Source organism: Chelmon rostratus, chromosome 14 (assembly GCF_017976325.1).
Source record: "Chelmon rostratus isolate fCheRos1 chromosome 14, fCheRos1.pri, whole genome shotgun sequence".
NCBI classification, from domain to species: Eukaryota; Metazoa; Chordata; class Actinopteri; order Chaetodontiformes; family Chaetodontidae; genus Chelmon; species Chelmon rostratus.
This window is the reverse complement of record NC_055671.1, coordinates 7,725,358-7,748,436: the sequence shown is the minus strand read 5'-3', so window position 1 is coordinate 7,748,436 and position 23,079 is coordinate 7,725,358. Positions and strand designations below refer to the sequence as shown.

The window sequence follows — 23,079 nt, the reverse complement described above, 5'->3', positions numbered from 1 at the left end:
TTGTGAGTTACACATAGAGGCCGTCTGATTGTCACGATAGAGAAGAGCCTTTCACATGGATACGCTGGTGTGGTTTCATCAGCGGGGTGAGTCACCAGGTTTTATATGAAAACCCAATCAGAATGTGTCTAGTGAGCAGAGTGCTCCGCGTTTGGTCATTACGACTCCGGGGTACTGTGGCCAAGTCAACCGTTTTCATGATGAACGATAGGTCACAGTGCTCAGAGTCAGTGGAACATAATGTCAGTTTAAATGTTGCCACACAGCTTTCTCCACCAGTGGCAGAGCTCTACAGGGAGCAGAGGTAAAGGCCATTCTACTATGATTAGGGGTCGAAGGTGTGTGTGTGTGTGTACGTGTGTGCGTGTGTGTGTGTGTGTGTGTGTGTGTGTGTGATTGTGTGGAGCGGATAAATGCCTACCACAATATCGAGCTCCACTTCTGGAGATGGTTTCAATCAAGTCTAAACAGCAGCAGCAAAGAAAAGCTTAAATATGCTAAAATTCTGAGGCAAATTCTTTTTTTTCAGCTTATGCCAGACAAAAATATATGTAGAACACACCATTCAAATGTATTTACAGCACTGTACATTAAGATAGACCATTTCATTTGATTGTTAGTCAAAAGTGTTATGCCTTCTGATAGGGCCTGACTGGCTGTCTATTAAATTATATCTATTAATGGCACAAGAGCACTGATCACAACTTTCAAATTCAAGAGATCACTTCACAGAATGGGACTTGGCTAACTACAACAATAATTAGTTACTACTAAAGTAGCAATTACCATCTGTATTTCCTTTTGATCAGTCTGAATCGTATCCTTCAAGATTTTGTATGAATAAATGAGTGAGTGCATCAATTAACTTTGTGGAATTCTTAATAAATATGCTAATAAATTAATAATTCAAGGAGGAGATGACAAAAAACAAGTGTTCATGCCAGTGATTGAATGAGTCACAGCCTATTGTTAACTACAAAACGGGCATTGGCTTTAGCATGTGGACAGCCTGTTTCTCCTTCTCAAGGGGGCGTATCTTTTCTTCGTTTGTGCACCGGTCGGATGATGATAACTCCTCACAGGTAAATTTCTCTTTTTGGAGTGTGGGCAGACGGGGAGGTGGGTGGGAACTCAGAGGCCACGCTCAGGGGCATCTCCTCTAAGGGGCAGTCCTGACTGGCGTCGTGACCACTGTTGGAATAGGCACTGCGGGAGGGCGGAAGGCGCGACCGGTGCTCCTCGCCACCCAGCCTGGCACTCCCGTTTGCCAGGCGTCCCAGGCTCCCTCTCTCCTGGTAAGGCACGAAGGTGGAGAGTTTCGGGGGGTTCCTGGTCTTGCGTACAGGGGAGGGATGCCCGGGCATCCAGCAGGCGTCTGAGTGGCCCAATTCGCTGCACTCGGTTGTACAGTTTCCGGTCATTGCCACATCCGGGAGGGAGCGGATATCTGTGGGCAGGAGAGAGAAAACAGCTCCATCAGACAGTGATAAGCATCTGAACAACGTTAAAAAAAAAAAAAAAAGGCGTAAAAGGCATTTGTGAACAGAAATGGTGTCATCTGAAACACCCCATGAAACCCACCCCCCTCCTTGATGTCTTTGCAGCTGTTGCTAAGCAGTCAGCAGCAGTTGCTATGTAGCTGTTGCTATGCACTGTGTAATGAGCACTTCTGTGTGTGTAGTCCACTTGCTGGTGTGATACATTCAGGAGATGGCGTGCTGTGTCTATGTCATTTAGAAATATTGTTCAGTTCGTCTGGGATGTAATGTTCGTAGTATATGGATGTATTGTCAAAACATTTAACTGCAACCTATTGATTTCACATGATTACAGGTGATTTGTATGTTTTTAATGTTGGTCCGAACAGGTGTCGATATGAAAACGACTGCAAGACTGGACAAAATGCTACAAACACACACTGTCGACATGCAGTTTTTGGATACAGAGGGAATCTGGTTGCCTTTGGGCAAAACCATTGTTGAATGAGCTATTGATTGACAGCGCTGAAATGAGCTCCCTGCCCTTGATTATCATCCATCTTCTATTCAACTGTTCCTAATTAAATAAATGGGCCCATGACCCACTGACCTCATTTTAACGTACACGCTGTGAATGCTCCAAAATAAGTTTCCTGCAGCCGTCGCTCAAGAGCGCCATGCGTTTTCCGAAAGTGAAACCGCACTCGAGAACCCACGTATTTGTTTACCAGAGCTGTGCAGCTGGCAGCCAGCGCACTTGTTAAGCAGCCCACCTGTTGACAAGCTAAACATACAGCCCAGGTTTAATGGAAATACCACTCAATTTATCTTTGTTATCCTTTCAGACTCAGACTAGGACAGCCAAATCGATGACTGTGAAGAGACGAGCAGAAAACTAAGATCTTCAAGTCTGTGGTGTCACCCGCATGTAACTTTTGATTGCTGTGATAAACGCATTACTGTAATGCCTCGATGCTGTCCACGCCATGAAAGAACGCGTCCATCACCGTTGCGCTCGCCTTGTTTTGTGGCTGCAGGATAGTGTGTGAAAGAGAGGGAATGCGTTCGGAGCGAGGGGAGCGGCGAGCTCAGAGCTGCGCGCACACACACGAGGCGTACAAAGATGTTGCTGCATGCGAATGATGCAACCACAAGAGCTGACGTATTAGAGGCTGTAGCGAGAGTTCACAGCTAATAGAGAAAATGCCAGCTTGACAGTAAGCCTATGAGACGTACCATCAGTATTGTACTCATGACCAGTGGCAAGATAATTATCCCACAAAATGTCAGACCGCTGAGGCTGGAAAAACTGCATCTGGCCCACCAAGGCTTCAATCAATCAGAAGCCAAAGTGAGACAGCTTGTTTGATGGCAAGGCTTCACTTAAGATTTTAAACTGTTCAGTAAAAATTAGTGGAAGGTACTTGTTCTCATTTCCTTATTTATGTCTAAAATATCCATTTCTCATGGGTAATCCATATACAATTGCCCCATTGTTTATAAAAGAATGCATAGCTTGATCTATTGTTGCTGTTAATCTCATTGTTCCAATAATCCCAAATTGCTCGATGTTTAGGCTATTTAATACATTTACTTTACAATTGAGCAATGTTCTGCCGTATTCATGCTTAATTGTATCATTATGCTTAAGTGGCAAATTCATCTCTCTGTTTACTAGGCCAATGTCAATGATTCTTTTCAAATGAATGAACTACACTTTTATGCCTGATTAAGAAAGAAGAAACTGAATCCTGAGCTCTTAGAAAAGGCAGGCAACTGAGGCAAGAGTGTCTGTGTGTGTGTGTGTGTGCGCGCGAGCACGCGGCCTCACGCATGATGATTGGAGTTTCATTTTCTCAGCTCTGCTAAGAGCGTTGTCTGTATGCATCACTGCAGTGAAATGGACTCTTGCTACAAAAGATGTTCATAGGAAGAGAGTTGGGGAGAGGGTTGCACAGTCGTGTAGGCATCCACTCCAAAAGGATTTCACACTTGATTAAAACCTCTCCACAGCTTCCAGGAGGTTTATGCCACACCAAGCGGCTTCGTATAAAATTCAGTGTAGCTCCGCATCTAAAAATCAGTGTACAGGGGGAAAAAAGGTACATTTACACAGGTTTTCTAAAACACTTTGCCACAATTGGGCATGATTCATTCTTTATGAATTAGAAATTGCGTTTGCACGTGTGCACGTGAAAGGGCCTGGTGTGAATACATGCACAGATAAATCACGGTTAGCCAGAAAAAAAACAGAAAAATGGTCCATATTTGCTCGTTTAATGTATCGTGTCTCGTTGGACTCATTCAGTTCCACAAAGGAACGGATAAAAGACATAAAGGTTAACGCTGATTGCCACATCCTCACCGACTGTCAGTTGGGTAATTGACTTTAGGTCGACTGTGTTTTGAGAAAATATCATTTGGACTTATGTAATGGGATGCCAACTAAAAGAAAACATGTAATGTAAAATGATACCACGCACCAGTGACAGGAATTAAAGCACATTCTGAACCGCGCTCGTCATCATCAGCGGCCATAAAATCAGCAATGACAGCTAAACACATCGTCTAGCTTGCCAAAGTCTGCCATCTTCTTCCAGCAGTGCCAAAGCACATATCACACGTCATCAACAGAGAACATAGATGCTCTCATGCCAGCTATTTTAGTAGACCATTACCCTGTCTGTTGGTGTTTCATCGAAATTTTGTATGGTTTTATTTAAAAAGTAGCTTTGACGTGTCTTAACAGACAGTTCCATAAAATGACAGGTCTATATGCAACTGCAACCTGTCGATTTGGATGAACTGTTACTGCACGCTGTCATTAGCATTTAATACTGGATATTATTCCCAGTCACACACTTCGGCACACAAACATTTTTCAACATGTAACGATAGCAAACGACTTATCGTGCAGCTATGGCAGCATGTTCTCAGTTTTCATCATTTGCTTGCACTGACCTGTCTGTCACACTCAAATCTATCTCCATAAAAAAATCAATACTGATAATTATACTTTTGCTGTCTGCCTTTCGCTGTGGCTATTAGCCATCTGTAGCTGTAGTACCCACTTACAGTGTGGCAGAATACCGTCTGCTCCGCACATCAAAACACACTCCCACACTTGGCTGGAACGATCATTGTTTGAATATTTGGTGGCCAGGATGAAGCAAATGAGTCAACCGCGGGGTGAGGGGGCCAGCCAAAGGCACGGTGGGAAAATTGGTATTTTCTCACCCACTCAAGCCTGTTTTCTCCTGTACCTACACCTGGAATAAATCTGCTCACAGCCTGGAACAAACCCTTTAGAGTTTATAGTCTTGTATGTCATGGATGGAGAGCCAAGGTGGACAATGGAGAACAGATGGGCAAACCACAGCACTATTATGCCAGTGGCTGGAACAGGCTGACTGGATTTAGAGAGCTTGTGATTTGGTTTTGAGGAGCAATGACATTTCTTGCTCTCTGTGCAAAAGAGAATTCTCTTCCTCTGCACATGGAGATAGATTGCACCTGTAGCCTTCTCCTTCTACACCGGGGCAGTCACATCTGCTCACTTAAAGCAATATCGTGAAAAAAAAAAAAAAAGTAAAACAGTAATTTCCACCTTCTTCCACCTTCAGCACCACATCAACACCTCACAGTGAACCTAAGCAAAGCCTCTAAAAGCACCTCCACTGCAGTACCATAACGTGCACTCCACAGTGCAGTTACAGAGTGGGGGTACACACAGAGCTTAACCCCCCGGCTGACAGATACATGTGAGGGGTGGGTTTGCATGCTGCTTGCATCAGGGTGCCAGTGGGAGGTGTTGAGTGTCTGAGGCAGGCTTCCTCATCGTCTGATCCCCTGCCCACGGGCATGGGGGAAGCTGCCTCTTCCTGAGATTTCACACTGCTCCTCTCTGTTTGATTGCAAATGCTGCCTCTCCCCACAGGCTGCTTTCCAGCGTGTGTGCCACACCGCTATGATCGATGGCGGACAAATATGAGAGACCCACTGCTCAGAGAGGGATGGCGGGGAAAAAACAGCTACTATCGTTTGGGAGTGTGTGAGTGATATTAATGGTATATTTGCGGCCCCTGCAAACAGTTTATGTGGGAAATGACTAAAATGTTCCAAGAAACGGAAGGAAAAAGGAAAACTCTCTCTCCTCGTGAGTAGATATTAGTGTCTGGTGCTGGCTATCGGTATAATAACTGGGTGTGAATGTATTCTACGGTTGTCGTACTGCGTGAAGAAAAACAAGAAACCCAGATTTTGTATTTCTTTAGCTATGACATGTCAAGTCTTGTTATTCAAGCGCTCAGAACAGCGTCTCACAGTACGCAGAAGCTCTTTTTTTTTCTCCAGAGGGGAGCATTTTTAAAGAGAGGAAAACTTGCAACAAGCACACAAACATGGTGTTGACACGCACATGCACCTTTCTCATTGTAATGGAACACAGAAGAACAATGGCGGAGTTTGTAACCTCAGACTTGCACTTTCACATCTCGCCAGCAAAATTAGAACGTGTAGGCTTGAAGGCTTTACCACCCTGCCTGTACAGAAAGTGCCATGAGAGATAAAGCTGCAGTTAACCGTTTACTTACAACACTGTGGTGCTATGCTGTAGATGTGCTTTATTGTAAAGCACTCAAACACACATCATCACCTGCCTTCTTAGACAGCCTCGTTGGAAAAGTTTATTTCTATGACACGTGCACGCTTTCGTGTCTTTCGCTGGATGAAAGCAAAATGAAAACAAGCGAATGCATCATTCTACGCCGTCAGGGGGATAATTCTATCTCTGCTCGGTCTCCAAGCATCAGCGGTTGAGTGTTTTGGCGGAAACAGGTTTAACAGTTCTCGGTCAGGCCGTCCACGAGAAGGTGATGCAATGATGGGAGTTGTTCTTGAAGTTTAAGGCACGACGCGTCAAAGTCTCCTTCGCACATTCGGGAAGGCCTGAATTCTCGGCTTCCTGAGCAGGCGAGCCTCCTGCTGACAGAGGCTGATGAGTGGACATGTCGGCCAGAGGCACGTCAGAAAAAGCAGCTGTAGATGGTTCAGTGGGTGATGGTACACCTCCTGTCAGTTCTCTCGCCATCCACCATTTTGTCTCAGAGTTCCCTTATTTGAAGACTGCCTTTTGTATCACTGCATTTGACAAAGCCTTAGCACCTGCTGACAGATCACGCTATGCACCAGCTCCTCCAATTGAGAAGTTGATATGCGATGTGAAATGTCAACCAGTACTAAGGCTTTGTCAGACTGTGACACACACAAGGCATCTTCAGATGAAATAGATTCAAAACATTGGTGGAGGACTGGGAGGAAACAGCTCTAAATGATGATATAGTTGCTTTTGTAAGCAATATAATCGTTTCTCTGCCGGTGCACAGAAGTGTTTGTGAAATGCTTGTGTGGAGAACAGCTTCATGGCTCTGCCCACCACAATATGCTTAGCTTGCCGGCCAATTACTGACTGGAAATTGCATTCTGAACCTTGACAAGAGAATATTGATCTGCAGTGCCTGCCAATGTGAAAAACTAAAACAAATTATTTATCATGAACATAAGAGATTCAGGTTTATGATTATCATATAAGTCCAGTTACCGGTTTCAAGACTACTCCTTAATTGAATTAGTTCAAACAACACCAGCTTTGGTTTTGCAGTCAATAAATGGGACTGCAAGGGAAAGCCAAATAATGCAAAATAGGTCTCCAGATCTAATTATCTACATATCAATTTAATATATTACACAACACACAGCACAGTATGTCTTGACCATAGACCCACTTTTACTCAAGTTAACTCGAGAAGAAAAGATGCCTGCATCATCCTGACTAAATCTTTTATTAGAGCAGTCAGCTTGGATAATAAACAACATTACTCTATATGCTGGATTCAATCTCATATTCATGCAGAGAGGGCTTCAGGGACTCAGAGAAGAATGCGCATGTTGAGTCTGAAAAGCATTAGTTAGACATCAGTGCCTAAATTTAGAAATTTGCATTTGTTCTTTAGGCCAATGCAGGTATTTTATTAATGCTGTTCATTTAAATCTTTAGTGTGGGCTGCGCCACAGTTGATGTAGGGTGTAATACAAAACACGGGGATGCTGATTAGGATTAAAATACAGCTTTAGTACAAAGAGCCACTTTATTATACATGTGTTCAGTTTGATGTAAATACATTTAGGCATAATACATGTGGACAGTATTAATCGTTTGGCACTGGGTATGAAAATATAATGCAAAGTCACACTTGAACAACATGTAAAATTGGTTGCATGGACATTTTAGCCGTCATAGGTTTACCGGGAAGCTGATTTTATAAAAGGTTTAAAAAAATATTCTAATCTTATCATATATTTATGCTAGCTATGTGATAACCTCCTCCCATTATTACATTTAGACTCACTCTGCTTCCTCTACTCTCTCATTCTCTCACTCCTGAAATAGGAAACCTTGCATTTCCCATTCAGTTTTCTGAGTAATTTAATTAGAAAAGCTCAAAGAAATGTAGACTAAATCCCTGTGGTGCAGGGTTGTGACTGGACGCTCAATAGGCTGATCATTTTTTTTCCACTTTTTTTTTTTTTTTTGCAACTCCATTACTAATTCTGCACAAGTCTAGGAAGAAGAAGACAGGGTGTTCATCAGTTTGAAACAAACTTGGTTGGTGCGAAATGTTAAGAATACATTTCTGACCCCGCTTTGCTGGGTCCTGCTTCGAGTGCATGCGTGCGCCAACGAGCGGCCGAGGTCTGCTTCTGGTGCAGATTAGCTAATAAGAGAAAACATGCAAGGCTTCCTTCGGCTAATAATCGGTGACAGCGCTGAGGTTGGGAATGAAGATGGCGCCGAGAAAAATCAACACCAAAAATACCTTTTTGTGAAGTTCATGACTGATTTAATGGGAAATATTGTCATGATAATTAGACAGAGCGTTTTATCACCCAACCCTTCTCTGATTACTGTGTGACATTTACTTGAAGAGTCACTTGTCTATTCCTGTCTCACACCCAAACGTTCTTTCTTCTTCGTGCCTGAATGTCTCTTTCTTGGTCCCTGCCTTTGAAGCCTTCCTCCTGCTTTAGGCTTTCACATGTGCACTCTATGGCCCTTTCTCCCGAAGTGGCAGCGCTCCATGGCCTCATACAAGCAGGTAGAAGATGATTCATTTTGGAGAAGAGGGAGCATTCAGTCTTACTTTTAATGTTCGTTGCATTAAAGCTTTTTATTTCCTTGAACCCATATTTATTCCAGGGACACTTAGAGGAATGGGCTTTTTCAACTCAGGTCACAGTATGTATCTGTTGTGCTTTGTTTGTCGCCCACATGCTAACCTGTCTCTAAGAGCCCATTTAACCCATTACAGAAGTCCCTTTCTTGAATTCAACAGAAAAAGCTTTTTATTTTGTATTTAGACCAGGAGAGGAGTGATACATGTAATGTGGCTGCAACTCAGCTGCAATTTAACTGTCATCAATACAAAAAAATCAAAGTCTTCCTTAATATGTGATCTCCAGCTCTAATTATCAAAGGAGGAATTCTTTTCCTCTAAGTATTTTCTTCCTATGCATCACTTTCACGCTCACTATCATTCACTCATCGATCTTATTGACATGTGAAACGGATGTCTTCCATGATCCATTTGTTGTTTTTCCTCCCCTTTCGATCAAGATGTTATCTCTTCGCTAATTCTGCCTTTGATCTCCACGTTCTGCACTGTGAGGCATCTTAACTTGGGAGAGATAACATTAGCTGCTAATTAGCCTACACCTGCATAGTCTGAATAGAAAATAGAAATGGCGAACACGGCTTGAGAGAGTTTTTGACGCTGCGGTGACATATTTCCATGTCTTGCGGACCGCACAGCCCTGCCTCTGGCCACGGCTGCTCCAGATCGTACATCATATCTTCAAAGTAGAAACCAAGTGATCAGGCTCAGGTTGCTATCGGAGTACTATGTACTCTGGCTGCATTCCAGGCAAAATGCATATATCAAGTGATAAAAACAGATAAATGTGATAAATGTTAATACACAGATTTGAATAATCGTCACAGTGGGTACATGATTTGAAAGTATGGACAAACATCAACATAATCTCACAAAATCCGATCTTTAGGATCACGTAAGCAGCCCACGTAGCGGCTAAATAACGACCCTGGAGAGGCAAAGCTTTATTTGACCATTTACTGGAGATAGAGAGTTGCTGCATGACTGACAATTCTCTGGGAAAGTCAGCATAGTAGCGCAGTCAGATGGAAAGCTCTGTTCCCACAATGCTCTGAACAATACAGCTATGCGTTTGGAGCAGGACAATTCAAATTTATGACATGATGAAATATGAAAATTGCCTTTTGTGAAGCAGAGAGGCAACAGCAGCAATTTCCCAATGCTGCTCTACCCGTCCATACCCTCTGCCAGACGATAGCTTTTCTGACAAGGCTTTGATTAAGGGAAAGGGAGAAAATATCACATGGAATCAAGAATATGATTGAATATATAATTATTAGGGGAAACTGCAAATTTAAGTCTTTAAATATGGACTTGAAGGGAAACGCAAAACACAGCAGGCAGCAGGGGGTCATCATATCGGCTTCTGAGACCAGCATGATTCCAGCCTCCCCTGTTGTTTCTTACTGATCCTTTGCATTCGGCTGCTTGTGTTTGTCTTTTATAAGCTTTAGCATGATGAGGAAGGGTCAACATTCATACCACTGATGTTGCTGAAACCCTCCCACAGAAATCTAACACTAGCACAGTTGACCTAATATTTGCTCAGATATGGGAGTAAGTATGCGATGGAGAAGCAGGAACGCTTGCATCTGGGAGGCCAAGTGTCTCAGCTAATTGAAAGAAGACCATACCTGCACTTTAGTGCCGTCTTATGTATTAAAGGGGCATTAAAGCGACATAAATGTTTCATTACATTAAAATAACATATGTGGTCAAGACATCCACAGCATTGTGAGATCGTAGAATTAAAATTTAATCAACTGATGGGTAAATTGGGTCATGTGCACAGTGCTGTAGTCTGCATCTGTCTGTGACCCTGGGATGGCCTGGCATTATTAAACAATGTTCACTATGCTTTTGTGGCATGCGAATGTGGCTAGTGGTGAGTTAGGCCCGAGCTATCAAGTGTAAGGGAGCCGCGGCAATTATAACAGTAAAGTGGGAAGGCAGTAAGAGAAAGGAAAAAAAAAAAAATACAGCAAATGCACAACAAGAGTAAACATCGCTGTCGCTTTTTTTTTATTAAAGTGGCTGCACTCGCCATCTGTTTTTCAGTGCCTGTGGTGGCTGCGTGCTTGATGGGTACCTCATCTCCAGGCTAGATACTGTTTCAAAGTAGACAGCTCATCAGGATGAGTGACAAGTGTTGGGGCCTTACAACATGACCATCTGAGAGGGAGTTACCCAAAGGGCAAGAGGAGAAAAAAAGGTATAATTGCTGTAAGTAAAATAGACCTTTGGCGGTGACCAAAGAACTGCATGAAAATCTACGTGTCTCTGTTCCAGCTCTGTAGTTTGGAAGTAGCAAAAATCTGTCACAGTTTTACAATGAAGTCAAGCATGCTCTCTAATTAGAGCAGGGATCCAGCAGAAATGCATGGTGGAAAGAAGCTACACCATCATGCAAAATTCTGTCAGAATTACTCTACTTTTGGCTCGAGAACAAGGGCCCTTCCGGGATATCTTGAGCCAGAGAGTGAGTTTTAAAGTGCGCTTTCAAAAGCCACAGTTTTTAGAAATAGTCACCGAGATGGGATCAAAAACCCTGTCGAAAAAAATATTCTGATGATTTTGCATAATAGGGCAGTAAAACGTGAGCTATGTCACCTTAAATGCATCACACTGCAACATGCTTGGCCACGAGGTTAAGCAAGACTGATTCAAGCCATTTCTGTTTCGCTTAAGGCATGCAGAATATTGACTGCATGATATACCGTGTTAACACAAAACTGCAAATTAAGAATTGATCCATTCACCAGGCGGATATTTCCATTTGTGAAAAGAAAAAAATAAAAAATAATGTCCCGCTGCTTTCCATTTACTGAAGCGGGGACATTTTCAGTTTCACAGGATATAGTCCTCATCGAGTTTGTAAGGTCCTTGAACTGCTGTGAATTCTCAGATATCTTCAGCTGACTGTAAGAAAGCCTTAAAGCGAGAGCGACTCCATTCCTCTGTAACTTACTGGAAATAAGGAAATGCATGTCAGACCCATACAGTACAATTCCAGTCCCTCAAGTGCCATCCATCATTGAAGGGCAGAACACTAGTTAGAGGGAGGTTCAGCGGCTCTCGGTCCCCATCACACTATGATGGAGAGAAGACCCCTGGGGCCTTTCTCTTGATGCCGGCTTGAGCTGCCCGACCAGCTGAGGTTGAAGTGGATCTGGCCCCTAGCCAGCATCCCCTCCCCGATGCACAGCGCTCTACCTGCTCTACGAATCACATCTGGGGTGAGACTGGGTAAGACCCACTGAGAGCAACAGAGCTCTACCACCACTTTCTATTTCTGCCTCCATAATTATCCTTAAAGTTTCAACTCAGGGTCCCAGGGACCTGCCAGTGGACACTCAGCTAAAAGGAGCATCTCTTACAGCCACGAGCTACGCAAGGCTAATTTAAATTTTTCTCCATGTGTCTTTATAAACTTGTACTTTCAAGCCTGCGTTTACACACACACACATTACCACCTCCAAACCTGCTGCTTCAGCATGCTGTTGCCCAGATTCACTGGCGTGGCAAGAGCAGGCTGCATTCTATCCAATTTTTGCCTAAGTACAGAGAGCCATCCACTTTTGTTGGAGTAATACATGAGAACATCTAAAGCTTAGGGATACTGGCTTAGGCATACTGGCTCACTCATTCATTTTACAAGCTTAGTGCTAAAACCGGACATTTTCTGTGGCAGCGTGGTGTTAAAAGCACTATTTACGGAACCTAATGTGTGCCCGTGTGCGTACTTTTCTTTCTGCACATAATTCAAACCACTCATCTGGGTTTTCATCCACGTTACATGCATGGAGATAAGAGTTGAGAAGCCTGTGTAGATCTCAATTTAAATGAAGAGGAGTGGGAATCCGTCCCGAGAAAATGTTCCAGAAATCTTTTGCAAAATCCCATGCGATTTTTTTTTATTCTGATTCATTTTCATACATTTTCTCAGTTTTTCCAGTATTTTCTTCGCTTTTTTTAACCCTAACTTGCTTAACAAAACCAAAATGCAGAGACTGATGAAATCAATTGAGTCAAAACTGTCCAACAAAATCCATACCACAACACAAAAACACTTGTGGCACATATTCAGCCCAAATAAGTTTAAGGACAAAAAAACTGACAAAAAACATGCTATTATCAGTGATGTTACCATAGTCTTCCAGTCAGATGGACACAATGATGAAACTACAGAGAAATCACTTTTATGTGTAGAAGAACGTAGTATGAAATTGAATGCAAGCGGTAGATTTATTGGGATAATGGGATTTCTATTCTGGTTCCATCTAGATTTCACATGTGGCTGCAATCTTTGCCACACAATAATCTGTCAGTTCACTAAAAGAAAACAAGCCAGCTCCTTACTTGGCTACAGTTAATGGCCTGCGCTGTGATACACGTCCTTTCTCTCACATGGCCCTGTTCAAAGGCCTGGCCTGTCTGCAGTCATTTGACAAACACTATAATGTGTGCGGCCAAAGTTTGGGGCGAGTGTGTAAGTCTCATTGTTAGCGACCACATGAGCGAAAGCACATTTTCAGGTTCAAATTGGGCGGAGGGAAAATCGAGACACATTCAATACTGTGACGTGTTGACACATCATCAGTTCCATTTTGGATTCGAATGCATTGTCCCATAAAGCCATTTGTAAAAGGGCTATAGTCAACCATTGTCCGTGGTGTCAAAGCCTAATCCAGGTTAGAGAGTTTAATTCTGCTCCAGTTAGGCTCTTCCAGTGACCTATTTGCTCCGAAATGAAATGACAAACAATTGAGGGGGGCAACAAACAGCAGCAGCTGATGTGAGCAGAGCGTAATGCGTGTGCTAGAATGAGCTCGGGATTATAAGCATATTACTCATGACAACTTGCCTCAGGGGACCACTTGTAAGGACTCTTTTTCCACAGAAGCTTCCACAAAACTGCCAGCCCCATGACCTGTCCCTTCTCGGGTGGTGGCAGTTCCAGCAGTGGCTGACATAGGCTACCGCGCTGGTACCGGCGTGGTCACTCCAGTCGATAGTACTAACAGGCAGGGACTGTGGCAAGGCACGATGACATCTGTCGGAGGAAACCCACACCCCTGGATCGCCACACTATACTGGTGACCGGGCAGGGGACCAAACTGGCACTCACAGGACAAACGAGCCCCATTAGGCTGACGCTTGTGCCTCTCTGTCCGCGCCACGTCTTCCTCCACATCTTTCCCCACGCTTTGTACACACAAACCAGATATTCACAGGGAACCCATGATGTTGAAGCTGCAATGGCTAAAGCAGCAGTACCCTGTATGATACTGATATGGCAAGCATTGAAAGCGGAGGAAAATCCCTGACAGGAGTTCAAAAAGAACAAATATACAACACTACATGCATCATCTGAAAGATCTAAGGCAGGGAAATCAGACAGCATTACTAAAGAACCTCATTATCATGCAAATGCCATTTATTCCATTTTATCTCACCCTTCTCAATAGCCCATATGGCAGCGAGTCCGCACAGAGGAAGACACAGGGAGACCTCACGCTGGGCAACCGGCCACATCAAAATTCCTCCATCTGTGGTCAATTGAGTTTGTGTGTGCGCGTGTGTGCCCGTGTGTGCGTGCACGCTGGTGGCTGTCTTCAATCCACCTGTGTCCTATCGGTGCTCGCCCTCGCATCGCGGCCAAGATGCCTAACCACCGATCCGCGGAAGAGTGATTATTGTCTAGGTTGGACTGGACATGACAGGATTGCCAGTCAAAGCTGTGTCCCAAGAAGAGGAAGGACGGCGATCGTGACTCGTGCTCAGGCTTCTTAGGCAAGAGAGCGTTAAACACTCTGACTCCAGGTGTGTGCTGGGGCTCAAAATGCTCTTGATGGCTTGGGTTGGTGTTGATGGAGTTTTCTTTGTTCGGAAATGTAATTGATGGAATGAATTGAGAGACTGTGTGAAACAACAGGGATTAAAGATAACTGTAGTTGACTGATGTCGTGTTGTGTTACTCATATTGTATAAAATCTGATACTTGCGTCTTTATAATAATACTGTAAATCACTTTGATATGACGACTAATCCAAATCTGATCAGCAGTGTCTGAGACACGGAGGACGGACAGATTGATGGAGACCAGGCCTTGGTCTTCCTCTGATTTCACTGTGCAGGACAAATCATGCATCTTGACAGTAACCAGACGTACAAGATAAGCAGTTTTCATGCTGTCTGAAGCAATCAATTTAAAGAGAATTAAAGAGCTCAGTGATTATGATGAGAGTCTATTAAAGTAAAATAGCACTGTAATCAAAATGATTTAGAGATTTGGGGTGTGATGCAACACCCTCCAATGCAAACAAATACATGCATGCATGCAGGTGCACGCACACACGCACACACACACACACAAAACACACGTGCACACACGTGCACACACGCGTGCATCCGATGGATAAACATCTCTGATGAGATTAACCAACAGTTGAGCAATGTGCACACTCCTCGCGTGAACATAAGAGTGGAAAATACACATGGGGAAACTGAAATGGAGTGCACTCTAACACAGCCTGAAGACAAGAATTAGAAGTGGAAGGAGGGAGCAGCTTGCTCAGGCATGCGAAAAGAGGAACTCCAGAAATTAATTGCTGCAGATCAGCCAGCATACATGACATATATCAGAAATTTTATTACTGTAGTTTGAATCTACTCTTAATTCCAAAGCCAAGCAGCAATGGGAAATATGTTGATGTCTGCTTCAGTGAACCAGAGAGACTGTTACAGACCACATACTCCATCCTCGCTGCCATTCTGTCCAATAAAACAAGGTCATATTACTCCAGTCTGAAAGAATCCTCAGAAGAATGTGCAGCACAAAATTCACCAACTGATATAAATATTGGTGAACTAATAACTAATAATGGATTCATTGTTAATAGCCAGTCTCTGGCTTTAATATCTTTACTGGTAGCATGTTTTGAATATAGTTACATGGGCTGGGATGCCATCTCACTGGAAGGCCCATTAAGCTCCGGCTCCAGAAGCTGACCTCAAACCAATCAAATCCTGACTGATACCATAATTTCAACAAACAGCCACAAATGGATGTAAAATGGAGCATGTGCTAGATCCCTCTCCGCTGCAGACTACTGACACCCTCTCATAATGTAGATTCACCACTGTCAAAGTTCAACTTGTATTACAAAACACACATCCATGTCGATATTTCCGGGGCCCAGCGATGCAAAGGCTGCCAGTCTGGGGTTCATATATTGTGTTTTATCCAACTTAAATGGAGTGACACATCATGCTCACCTCCCAATTTTTTGCCTGTCAGTCATCTCTACTGCAATGAATAAAGCTCCGCACCAGTACAACCTGTCACTCTGTCACTCAAACGCTTAAAAAAAGACTTCACGTCACTATTCAGGTGGAGCTGGGGAGCTCTGTCTCGTTTGATTTTTCTGTCTAATCCTTCATTTTATGTGGGCTCTTTGTTATCTCCCTGAAGAGGGAATCACATTTTAATTAGGTCTATCCTTGGTTAGCAGTTCATCTTCGCATCTCCCTGTCCTATGTACTCATCCTATGGGCTTTGCTTCCTTGTCAGAGACTCTTGGTCCCCGCTACCTGTCACAATCTAACATCTCCCCCATCTTGTGCCATCTTTTCATTCTTTAACTGCTCCATCTCCACTCACAATCTTGCCCTCCTGCTGCTGACAACAAAGAGCACCCTGTCTGACAAAACCTGTTTCCTGCAGATGGGAAAAACACAATAAAGAGCCACACCAAAGGAAAAGAAAAAGAAAATGCATATATTATACATCCTAAGTGCAGAGTGCAAATGGAAATAGTCAACTGTTGGCTCCTGGGTTATAAACAGCTCACCTGCATAAGATGTGACAGAATCTATCTATTAAATGAGATATTAAGCAATCTCTGACCTCTATAGGTCCACAGGGAGCTGCAATATTGGCAGGACGTATCCTCTCCTGCACACCCACCACCCCTTCCTATCCAGAATTATGGTGTCACTAATTGACACAAACAAAAATAAACAATACACATTTGCAATGGGGATGAATAAGCCAGCTAATGAGATCCAGCACATCTGTCTTGTAAAGAAGCAATGCATTGCATCGCAACGCTAAGATACTATACTAATAATAGAAGTTTGTCATCTGCTGTTTTGGCGTGACGGTGACACATTTTAGCCTTTGATCCTGCAACGCTCGGCAAAAGGGAGTGCTTGAGACTGAAATAGTTCTCCCCCGCCCTCGCTTAAAAAAGCCAGAAATCTCTCCGCACCCGAGACGTACAGTCCCATTGACAAACAGTACATCTACGTCTTTTTCACTGACACTGTGACAAAGTAACTGTCAATGCTGATCTGCAACTCTATCAAGTCCTTGCTGACATGTGCCCCATTTTGTACTCTTACCCTTGAAAATCCATACCCCTTGCGCGAAAAGCAGAACCACACAGGCTCCTGAGATACAACCATACATTAATACAACAAACTAACGATACGCGAATATGAGGAGAAGGGGCGAGCAGTGAACTATCACAATGTAAAACTGACTGATCCGGAGAGCAGCGCAATGCAAAACACTATAATGACTGGAAATGCAGCATGTGAATCACTTGTCATAGTGTCTTATAAGACAGGTAATGGATTATGCTTGGCAGCTTAAAGCAGCAAAATTGTTATCATGATACGCAGTTGCACAGATACACAGCTTTGGCTGTGTCTTTTTTTCTTTTTTTTTAATATGGACCTACGCTGAGACCATCAGCATTCAGCCTGTGGATTGATTACTGTGCCTAGAAATTACGGCTCCCGCACACCTAAGCTGCAGTGTAACTTGGGTCCAGCAAGCAGCGAGGAAATGCTTTGAGTAAACACAGTGATGCCTGCACAGATGCCACGGTTCAGATTTATTTAGAGGGCAAATGCTCCATTAGTTGGGCTTTTTAATTAGCACACTTGTAAGAGAGGGTCATTAAGGATGTCTGACAGACGACCTGCTGATGAGGAGGATGGAGACACTGCTAACTCCAGCCCTGATACACACACACAGACACACACGCACACGCACAGATCTGCTTAAAAACCAATAACATCTCACACAGTCATCGACAAACACAGCAAGTCAACGTCATGGGTGCCACAACATTTCCACTCTAAAATGGCCACAGAGCACAAACAAATCTCCCACAAATATTTCCATCGGCCACAGCACCACACACACACACACACACACACACACACACAGAGCCTATTAGAGTCATTTACATTTAAATACATATTCATAGAGAACACAGCAGATCGGAGGGGATTGTCATCGTACCATTTTCAGGGTGCTCGGTCTCTCCAATGCTGCCATCTGGAGTGGTTCTCTCATAGTGGTCCTCAGGCAGGGTCAGGGGTCCGATGCGAGGACCAGACGATGACTTGCTGCTGGGAGTCTCTGATTCCTCCAAGCCGCTGTCATAGTAGCTGTGCTGAGAGGCGTCCTGCAGGTCCTGCACAGGGTTGGCGGTGGAGAAGGTCACTCGCCGATGGGGATGCTAGAAAACAGAGAGACAACAAACGGACATCTTCAACACAAGGAAAGCAGTTTTGAACTATACATCCCTTTTTGTGTGACTGTGCCATAAAGACACCCAGCAGGTTGTGCAGCAACAGTTCCAGCCCAAAACTCGACCATTTAAGACTGCTGTCTGAATTTCGCTGGCCTTATAAAGTTCACTCTTCAAGAGTCAGAAAATAGTATTAAATATTAAACACTCTTAAATATTAAATAGCCTTTTGCACTATTATTATTCTGAAGATTGTATAAGGTAGAAATATATGAACAGAGTGAGGTTATGGACTTCAATGATAAGACCAGATCAGCAGAAACTGAATAAATTGAGGCCAAAAATACATACACTATTAAAATATCCCATACAATGACACAGAATTCAAATATCTAAATATGGGGCAAGCATTTAAATATGCTGTATGAAACTGTCCTGTATGTGTAAAGAACAATTAACACCTATTTATATGCAGTGCATAATGAACAAGAGGATGTAGTGCATGTGTTTACATTAAAGTGTCTACACTATCACTTTTTTTATGGACAGAATCCCACCACGCTGTTAATGTATATGATGTAAAACTCTGTACACCTCATCTGAGATACAGCGTACAAGGTTCATTTATTTATCATTTTACAACACCGGGTTATATAATGAAATACTACTTGTAGTCCCTTTATGCTACTCATAAAACAAAAATTATATAAATGGATGAATAAATAATAAGACATAAAAATAAAATATTTTTTTATGGTGGAGTGCGGAGGATGAATTGAGGAGTCTCACAGCCTGGGGACTGAAGCTGCTCTGTAGTCCGGTGATACAGCAGCAGTTACTTCTGTAATGCTTGCCAGACAGCTGCAGGGTGAACAGGCGGTGGCTGGGGTGGGTGTTGTCTTTTAATATCCATTGGGCTCCTCACTTCACTGATAGCGCTGATGCTCAGTAGATGGGTACCAACGATTCTTTGGGTGGTTTTAATCACCTGCTGCAGAGACCTCCTGTCCTGGGCCGTGCACAAAGCATGCCAGTCTGTGATGTTTCCAGTCACTCTGTAAACTTAAGAGCTTGGCATTTCTTAACAAGGGTAGAGATGTGAGATGACCATGGCAGGTTCCCTGTGATGTTGACTTCCAGGAATCTATAACTGCAGCTCCACCGATGTAGACAGGGACGTGTGTCTTTGCATCCTTTTGTTGTTTGGTTTTGTTGATGTTGTTGTGCTTCTTTGTGCACAATCGGGCAAGATTGTTGATTTCCTCTTGATAATCAGTAAGTAACTTATTACTTACTAATTCAAATTAAAAGCAACTTAGGATTTATTACATTTTTAAAATAACTTGCCCAACACTGCTCTCCGGTCTCTGCTGCTTCGCCTCCTTGATGCCAGCTCTCAGTCTTGCTCTGGCAGTGCTGTATACCTCCTTGTCGCCTGACTGAAAGTCAGCTTTTTTGGGTTCCTCTCTCCATTCATCCAGGCTTTCTGGCTGAGGAATGATTTTATTGTCTTTGTGATCAACACATCATCAACACATCTGCTGATGTATGATGTCACTGTTGATGTACATTCCCCAAGATTGATGTGGTTCTCCTGGGTGGCGGCGTCTCTGAACATGTGCCGGTCTGTGCACTGAAAACAGTGCTATAGAGCTGCTGTAGCATCATCTGTCCACATTTGTTGTTTATTTCTGATGGTTTCACCTTTTATATCAGCTGGGAGTAAGTCAGCCTGAGAAGCAGGGAAATATGATCTGATAGACCAAAATGGGGATGGGGAAGGGCTTTGTAGCTGCTGGGAATGTGTGTGTAAACGTTTTTTCTTCCCCTGCTGGGGATGTGGAGATGCTGATGGAATTGATCATTTCCTTCTCAATTTTTCAATTTATTTAATTCTTGAGGTGTGCTATTAAAGTTCACAGCATTCTCCTGTTTTGCCATGTGACTATCGGGGGTTTCACAGAATAGTTGACGGTCGACTATCACAACCAGTGGTTGACACATCATATCGAAACATCAAAACATGCACATCAGACATGCTGGGGGTTTACTCGAGTCAGATTGTCACTCTTTTCTTAACAGCGTCTCAGAGCCAATCAAGGATTCTGCTATTTCACCGACCTCCAGGTAGCACTGCCTATTAGCCAGAGGTAGGTTGCGTAGTGGAATAGCCCCAGGTCCAAGCTGGGTTAACTTAGCTCTTAGCCTGGCTCTCTTCAACGCCTTCCTGGGGCAATCGCACCGCTGGGGGCTTTTGGTCAGCGTTTGGTCCAGCTGGTCTGGCTGGGTGGTCGGAAGATGCCATGGGCGGTGATTGCCTCAAGGGCCGCTGCACTTCCTTTTCCAACATTGATGAGTTTAAGTTTTATTACTATTAGTAATAGGTGCTTCAGTAATGAAGCTGAGAAAACAAAAATGCAGGAAAGTTTGGGGGAGATACTGGCTGCCTCATCTGCATGCGCCGCTGTCACCACGGTCGTAAGATAAGAATAAGATAAGATGTGAGTGTGTGTGTGAATGAGTGAGCACAGAGTCATTGTGGGGTGCTTTGGATGGAAAGCGCTGTATCGCTCCTGATGAGCAGATGGCACCTGGCGTGGCAGCCTGTGCCATCAGTGTATAGATGTGTGTGAATGGGTGAATATTGACCGGTGCTGTGAATCGCTTTGAGTGGTCGGTGGGTGAGAAAAGCGCTGTATAAATGCGGCCCATTTAGCATTTACCACAACGAAATAGGTACATCTCCAGGATGCAGACGATGAATGTGAATTATTGGTTGTCCATCTTATCAACAGTTCCAGATGGAGGTAGTGTAGACAGAACAAAATAACAATGTACATGCCATGTGTATTATTGTCAGTCGTTTTCACGATTATACTCAGAACACTTACTTGGATAGAGGTAGACTGTGTATAGAGATACAGAAAGAGATTCCTATGTGTGGAGACAATGTCTATACAACTGTGTGGATGTGAAAGCAAACATTATGGACAAGTATCATAGGGTGTTGCAGAGATTGAGTATTAGTATTAGTCAGACAAAAGTTTCATTTTCTAAATCTGCCACTTCCAAATTAATTCTGATGACAATGATTGGTACACTAATCAGTTGCCCCAGTGAGCTACTTCCTATCTCCATATTTTAATATTTCCCATTTCCGCAGCTTTTGATGTTTAACCGAGTGGAAAGCTAGACAATATTTCTGCTGTTTAACTAAAGAGGAATCCTGAGAAGATCTAAATAAGGCTAACAAACAGAACAAAACAGAGCTTTGGAAATATAGTTTGTGACAGTCACTATTTGGCCAGCATTAGAATACACTAGATCTCCTTCCGCTGTTATATACTGATGAGATTTGATGAAAGAATGAAAATACTGATGAAATCTTAAATTTGATAGCTCGAAGTGAGCGGCATATAATAAATCATTCAAGATCACACCCTTTATCAAATTGAATGGCTTGTAAATACAGTTAGGAGACCATTAAATTTCCTCCTCCAAAGATCAGTTTACTAATGGCTACTTACCACCAATCCACAACAGAAAGATGACTCCTTACAGCGGACAGGCAATCGCACTCTTCCCCCTCCCCCACACATGAGCACCTCTCGTAAAAGTCAGGAAAGCACTGATACAGCAGAACAGGCCTGCCTCTGCTGCACAAGTCAGCCCAGATCAATACCACGGTTCTGTGCTTTCTACCATTCAACCACTTTTCTGGCAAACAAATCCATGCTAGAAATCATTCGAACCATCAGCCTTTTAGTACATACACACCAGATATTGAGAAATGCTTTTAGAGCTTTGGTAAGTGCTATCAACACTGTGTTCGTAATGCTGTTAGAGGGGTTTCAGAATGTTTCCAGAAACCTGTTCATCTCCCCTTCATCTCAACTAGTCATATTTTCCTCGCTGCACTGATGCACTTCTTGGTCTTTCATCTAAATAATGATTATTTGAGTTCTGGTGTGCATCATACTGTATGTGTTTCTCCAAGCAGTGCGACTACATCAATAAATCATACATCACATACGCTATGGAAGAGGCTTTGGACCTCTCAGTTATCTGTAACATTTACTGGCTCTTGAGCTAAACTGCCAAACAAAAATGAAAGATTCTTGGAACATAACCAAACAGTGACTTTTTATGTCTCTGCGATTTATATGCTTGGTGCACAAATGAGAACAACAGGGCAATGATTTGACATTTGTTTTCTTTCTATTAAACATGCTCTTTGACTGGTGCATCTCTACACAGTAACATATTCAAATGTAAAAATGTGCTCATGAGCCGTGTGCTGAGCTGAAAATACAAAGTAAGAACGAGCTGTTTATCATTAGTCACAAGGAATTTAAATTGCATTGATTGTTCTCATTCAAATTATGAAAAGACCACAGTCGGAAGTGTGAAAATAGACTTAAGAGGAAGCCTCAATAGAGAACTGCTCCTACACACCAGACAATAGTGAGTTATTCTACTATTGTTTCTGTGATATTTCAGGACCAGACTGGACCAGACAAATCATATACTTCAATGGTGCATTCTTAAAATGTGATTGGAGGTCGCCGAGGCTCCGCGAATATTTAAATGTGAGGGGGCATTTAGTTATTTAAATATGGATTCTTGCTTAAACTCCTCCTCAAGGCATCACTCTAGAGAGTCAGCATGTTTCCTGGGTATGATAACTAGCTAAGGCTGCAGAGATGGGAAATAGATTCTCCTTTTAGTCAGAGCACAAATCCTTTGCTAGGCCTTGGGGGCTGCAGGGATGCAGCAAGTCGGAAGGAAGGAAGGGGAGGCTGAGCAGGAGTGGGGAGTTGGTCA

General features: G+C 43.2%; 1 protein-coding gene across 1 annotated transcript in view; it reads right to left on the bottom strand.

Annotated features, from left to right (window-relative positions):
* Positions 1–1,076: 1,076 nt before the first annotated feature.
* Positions 1,077–23,079, bottom strand: part of pcdh1a (protocadherin 1a) — a 92,571-nt gene continuing 70,568 nt past the window's right edge. The window contains exons 3-4 of the mRNA XM_041952730.1: positions 18,024–18,243; positions 1,077–1,447 (exon numbers count right to left, since the gene is read on the bottom strand). Coding sequence (XP_041808664.1) covers positions 1,077–1,447; positions 18,024–18,243 — 591 coding nt within the window. The remainder of the gene's footprint in view (positions 1,448–18,023; positions 18,244–23,079) is intronic.